The 6,084-nt window shown below is 40.5% G+C and overlaps 1 protein-coding gene across 1 annotated transcript in view; it reads left to right on the forward strand.

The window, feature by feature from the left end:
• Positions 1-6,084, forward strand: part of tenm1 (teneurin transmembrane protein 1) — a 287,438-nt gene that overhangs the window by 210,519 nt on the left and 70,835 nt on the right. The window contains exon 22 of the mRNA XM_028009863.1: positions 4,199-4,431. Within this exon, the coding sequence (XP_027865664.1) occupies positions 4,199-4,431 (233 nt within the window). The remainder of the gene's footprint in view (positions 1-4,198; positions 4,432-6,084) is intronic.

Consider the following 6,084-nt stretch of genomic DNA (forward strand, 5'->3'; position numbering starts at 1 on the left):
AGAAGAAAACGATTCAAAGAAGACATTTTATTGTTGCGTTTGACTTACTTCCTTTTTAGCATGATGAGAACAATTTGCTGTTGGAAAAGAGGCTTGTTTAACAAACCCAGGGCGATTTCCCTGCATTTGGTACTAAGTACAAACCCGAAACTAAATTGTCCAGAAGGACCGTCGAAATGGTCGGAAGAGAACAAGGGAGACTTGGAGTATAATTGTGACTGAGTTCATTCATCGTTTCAGCTGAATGTACGACAGTCCAGAGAAAATGTGCCGTGTTGCAGCCGGTTATAAAAGAAAACAATCAAACCTTCTACGAAAAGAGTACAATCTCCACTGAGAGACACGGGGGACACTTAGCTGCCCTTGGACCGCCTCATTGTCCCGGCTCCCCAGAATCAGTACAGAGCGCATTGATTTTAGTTTATACTGGCACTTAACAGACTGCCCAATGTCAGAGAGTTCTGCAGTTCATGGCAGCAGAATAATGACCTGAAACTTACTTGTAAAAACTCTACATTTGATCATCTTCAAGAAACCTGCTTTGAGTTTGACGCCAGCCTAAACTCACAGTCTCCTTAAGGGACTCTTCGCAGCAAAGAAGAGAATAGTTTGCTTGAGAAACTGAGTTAAATTATATAAAAGAGCTACAGTCACTGCTTGAAACGGCTAAAATACTGTCAGCTTACAGTCCCCAATGTTTTGGGGGGGGTTTTTTGCAATGCGGTTGTCTGGATCCAAGACAATTAATTTTATTTTTCCACAGAAATGCTTACTTTCAAAAAATACTTTAAAGTTTCAAGGGTATAACAGCTTTATATTCTTCTTTTATTTTTTGTTAAATATTTGAATCTCTGTGGCTTTTGGTTGAAAGTGAAACGTTGAAGGTACACGCTATAACTTTAGCTCGAGCTCTATTATTTTGAATTTCAGCTATATAGTCATGGGGAAAATAAAGTTTTAATGACTATCAGTACAGTCATGGTAACACCTAAAAAAAAAAAAATCTTTCTTCTTCCAAAGGATGTAAAAAGGAAAAGTAGCACCCAGGCGAAGTGATTTAAACCGCTGCTCCGTTTCACTAAAATGTTTTACCTCAAAAAAAAAAGGTGAAGTTTGCTGGTCTGGCACTTTTGGATGAGTTTTAACAGTGGCAAGAAAGGAAAACATTTTCAGTGACCCTGCAGAAGCAACTGCTTCAACTGCCCAAAAATCTGTTTTTCTTTTTTTTTTTTTTTTTACTTCAACTTGAAGTTTATTATCATACATTAAGGTTGCAAACATTTAACAGCTGCCAACCTTCTAAGGAGAGAACATCCGACCATCGGAGTCTGTTTTTAAATATTAATCTTATTGCTCGTGTCAGTGCAGTGAGACAAAAGGCCGAACTACGACGGTTTGCGCTGAAGGTTGGCCAGGACAAAGAGGGAGAGCGCTGTGCTCGTTGTGGAGCTAAAATCAAAAAGTCAAAAGTACGGTGAGGAGGGGGCAACTAACGGAGCAATATTTTTCTTGAGGGTATCAGTTGTTGATGAAAGTATTATATTTAGACATCAACTTGTACTCTAAGTCAGAGTAAACAGATTGTAAAGAAAGAGTAAGCTCGTAGTTTTTAGGAAGCAAAAGACTTTCAACCTCAACTCTTACTCCCATATTGTTACACATGTCCTTCCAAATCACAGCTTTTTCTTTGCATCGCAATATATCTTTAATCATTTGCTCCAGACACTGAGAAACTGCGAGCCTCTCCTCTGTGTTAGTGTTTGTGGAGTTGTACCGTTGAACCTGCGTTATTAATTTTTAACTTGGGCAAAAAGTGCAGGGCGGCATCCTGAGTTGCTCTGCTCGACCCAGAGCGACCTCGCTTCTACCGCCGAGCAACACATACACATAAATGGATTTTATAGCATTGCTGGTAATGGAAAATAGGCTGAAATGCTTAAAGAAATAAAAATTGTGCAGTTGTCAGCCTTGTTGCTTTCCTGCAATAAAGTCCTGGGTTTAAAATCCCCGTCTGGTTTTCTCTCGCTGTCTGTTGTGTTTGTGTCTCATACAGATCAAGTCACATACATTTTTGGTTTCTGGATCCCAAGTTGGGTTTAGGTGGCACTCAATTGTAAGGGAAAATGACTCAAACCATGCAATTTAGAGTCGAGTTGTGTTGAGTTGTGCAGTTATCAGTGGAAAAGTGCCCTAAAACATATATATTGGGATAATTGGTCTCTCAAAATTGTATGATTTTGTTCATGCGTGTTTTTTTCTCGTTTGCCTAAGTGGTGCTTGGTGGCCTGTCCACAGTTTCTCCCTTCTTCTCTCCCCTTCATCCCCCCAAAATCCTGAAAAAGAATAATCATGGATGAATGGACATAGAGGGAGGGAGGGATGGATATTTTATATGAACACATAAAGTCACACTTGCTGGTTCTGTATTATTCAGGTGGGAACATAGCAGCAAGGTGCTAGCAATTCAAGCACTTGACTGAACATTATCAATGTTACAACTTCTATGAATCCCGGGTTTTGGAAGGTTGTTGCTGTGAAGCATAAAGCATAAAGGTGTGTTAAAACAATGCCCTAAAAAGCCAGAAGCTTTATCTCAGACTTGTCAGCCGTCACAATGTTAAATCTTAAACAGTACAAAAAACCCCACTGATCATGTGCTGTTTGCTCTGAAGGCTGTAAGGTTCTCTCCAAAAACAAAATGGCTGTATGACTTGGGTTTGCAAAGTTGCATCTGAATGAAGCACAAGACTTTCTGCAAATCAGCCTTGGAACATAAAGTAGAGATGTAGAGAAAACCAAACATAGCATGCCAACAACAACACCTTCACACCAACTGTCAAGCATAGTGGAGGAGAAGTAATGCTTTGTGCTTGTTTCACAGTCAGAGGACTTTGACACTTTGCTGTCATTGGGTTAACCAATGAATTCGTGTGGTTACCAAAGTTTTCTAAAGCCAAAGTTAGACTGTCTGGTCTAAAGCGAGGGTGGGCAGCTCTAGTCTTTGAGGACCAGTGTTCTGCAGCTTTCACCTGAGTCTCTGCATCAATACACCTGAGTCAAATAATGAGGTCATTAGTAGGACTCTGGAGATCTTGACTGTATTGAGGAGGTAATTCAGCTGTTTGGTTGAAATCTGTTGTACCTGGGAGCTTGCAGGACTCTGGCCCTTGAAGACTGGTATTGCCCACCCCTGGTCTTAAGACTAAACCTTAGACTCCAGAGAAACTCCTATTAGCTTATCCAGAGAAACTACTCATTACCTTAGATCAGCATTATCAGAACAAGGATCCAGAGAAACCCCGACCAGTTTAGAAATCACGGACTACTTCTCCTTAAACATGGGGTTATACTTTTATGTTTTCTGTTTTCTTCTTTTGCTCTTTCCTTTGGTTTGTTGTTTTGTTTGTATTTCCATTTAATTCACGTAAAGCACTTTAAATTGCCTTGCTGCTGAAAATGTGCTATATAGATGAACTTACCTTACCTTACCAAACTTTACCAAACTTGTTCAATCACAGGACAATGATCCAAAACAGCAGCCAACTGAGGAAAAGGTCAAGAATCAAGGCAAAGTACAGTCAAAGTCCACACCTTGGGCTGCTAAAACATAGAGGCTGAACTGTAAAAGAGTTGCCAGAACAAATGTCTGCAAATCTCAACGCTGCATTGTAAAGAAGTCTCTCATATAGGAAACAACATTAAACAACTGCTTTGTGGTATCATAACTAAAAGTGGTTCTATAAGCTTCTAAATCATGGGGAGTGTACTCTGTTTTTCTCATGGCTATATGGATAGTTATAGAAACTCTTTTTTTCACATCACCATAAGTCAGGCATATGTAGATTACTGAATTTTTTATTAGAAAATAATGATCTTTACTCACAGCACAATCCTAGAAGTACTGCTCACAGTTGGGCTGTTGAGACTGTGGCCATCTGCACTATGTAAATGAGAGGACATTAATCTTACTTCAGCCCAGGCAGAGTCTTATATTAATGCTAGTTACTGAGATAACCTGATTGCATCCAAGTAACTTTTCTTCAACTCGTATTCTTGTGTAATCATAACAGAGATTCTGTTGTACAAATCCGAGCTGGTTCCCATAGTAAATACTCGTTTTATGTTTCTGCAAAAAAGAAAAGAAAATCCAGTTTCCAGTTTCACCTCACTCTTATCTTACCTTGTCTGCTTTCTCAAGTACCAGCCCCGCACACAAGTATTATCTGGCCATGGACCCGGTCGGTGAGGTCCTCTACGTGTCTGACACCAGCAGCCGCAGGGTGTACAGAGTGAGGAACCTCGGGCAGCCCAAGGATCCGGCACGCAACCTTGAAGTAGTGGCGGGGACGGGAGAGCAATGCCTGCCGTTCGACCAGAGCCACTGCGGGGAGGGCAGGAAGGCCACTGAAGCGGCGCTCAACAACCCTCGAGGTAAGGCTAATACGCTCCGCGCGGCCTGAGCAATCGCTCCCTCGGTCTGCTCCCAGTTTCTCCACACCAATGCCAAGAGTCTCAGTTTCTATTTATCATCCCTTCAGGACTCTCTCGTAGATTTGTGATCAAAGATTAGCGTTTGGTAATATTGGTGTACGCCTAGCAGAAGGGCGAGGCGTTCGCTAATTTAGCGGACGTCCTGTGACAACTCATTTTGAGTAGTTCGCGAGTACTTCACCCCCTCTTCACCTCTCCATTTTGCACTAAGTGCAACGTCGATACAGAACAGTTAGAATGTGTTAGAATGGTCTCATAAAAATGAATGTTTATAACCTTTTCTGAGTTGCTTTGAGCCTCAGATATTGCAAAGTCGTGATCAAGGTGCGCTCCGGGCAGTTATCTGATCCAGATTATTTCCATAGCCTCGGTACGGCTGCGCACATAGTTTTTATTTCCTCATACATCAGTCCAAGTTGATCGCACAGACTTGAGACAATATGTGTGACAGTGTTTAGATATGAGTTTTATGAATCCCTGTTGAATCATGATGTTCTGTGGGTTATTGTGGATTTTTATATTGGCAAGGAAGTGCTTGGTGCTTACATTTGTTTGAGCTGAACACCCTTTGTTTTCAACATTGTGCTTCAGCGTCACCTCTGTATGATTTGTGTGAATGTTTATATTGAATCCAAGCTGCTGCCTGAGTGCATGATTAGCCATATCAATCCGAGGAATCTGAAAATGTAAAATGGGTCGCATGGAAACCATCCCTGCTCTGTCTCATTTGAAACTCTTTCTTCTTATTCTTGCCTTCAAAGTGTTAAAAAGTAACAAAGCCATTTACTGGAAACGGTGTGTGTGTACAGGAAACACTGTATGCAGATTTTTCTTTACAATTAGATTCCTCACAAATTGGTGCACACATTTGCAATAAGGGCTTGTTTGGAATGCACCCTTCTTTATTCAAATAAGCCTGTGTCCTCTGAGTTATTGGCTGCAATATTCTCACATCGCCATTTTTAAAGACGACAATACACTTGATACATTTGAGTGGTTGAGGTAGACAAAAACCCAACATTAAATTTCTATGGCTTGCATACAAAGTGCGGAAAACTAACTCCGCAAATAACCCTCCTTCCTCTGAAACACGGTGGTGGTAGCGTCATGTAGCAAAGATGCTTTTCTAAAGTTGGGCAAGAGAGCTTATTAGAACTGATGGTGACTTAAATGCAAAGTAATCCTGGAAGAAATCAATAAAAGTCTTAACTTGGAGCCGAATCTCCAGCAGGGCAGCAACCCACAAACATGCAACACACACAGCCAAAATCTATAAAGGAATTGTTTTGATGAAGAGACATTCAAAATTAATTGTGTCAAAAAGTAGTCCTACAGAGTATTCACTGAGTGCAAATTCACACACTATGTTTTTCAGTCTTCTGTATGTAAAAAAGATTAAAAAAAATATTGTAGCATTTTCTTCTACTGTAAAATTCTGCACTACTTTACATGGTAACAGTTTATTTGAAGGGGTGTGCATAAGACTGACATGATAGTATCATGGCATGAAGGAGTCTTCATGAACGTCTGACTGTTCTCATGAAGTGTCATTCAGTAAATAATGACACTTCTGTTACAAAGTTGTACTAAAAG

The sequence above is a fragment of the Xiphophorus couchianus genome, chromosome 23, assembly GCF_001444195.1.
Source record: "Xiphophorus couchianus chromosome 23, X_couchianus-1.0, whole genome shotgun sequence".
NCBI classification, from domain to species: domain Eukaryota; kingdom Metazoa; phylum Chordata; class Actinopteri; order Cyprinodontiformes; family Poeciliidae; genus Xiphophorus; species Xiphophorus couchianus.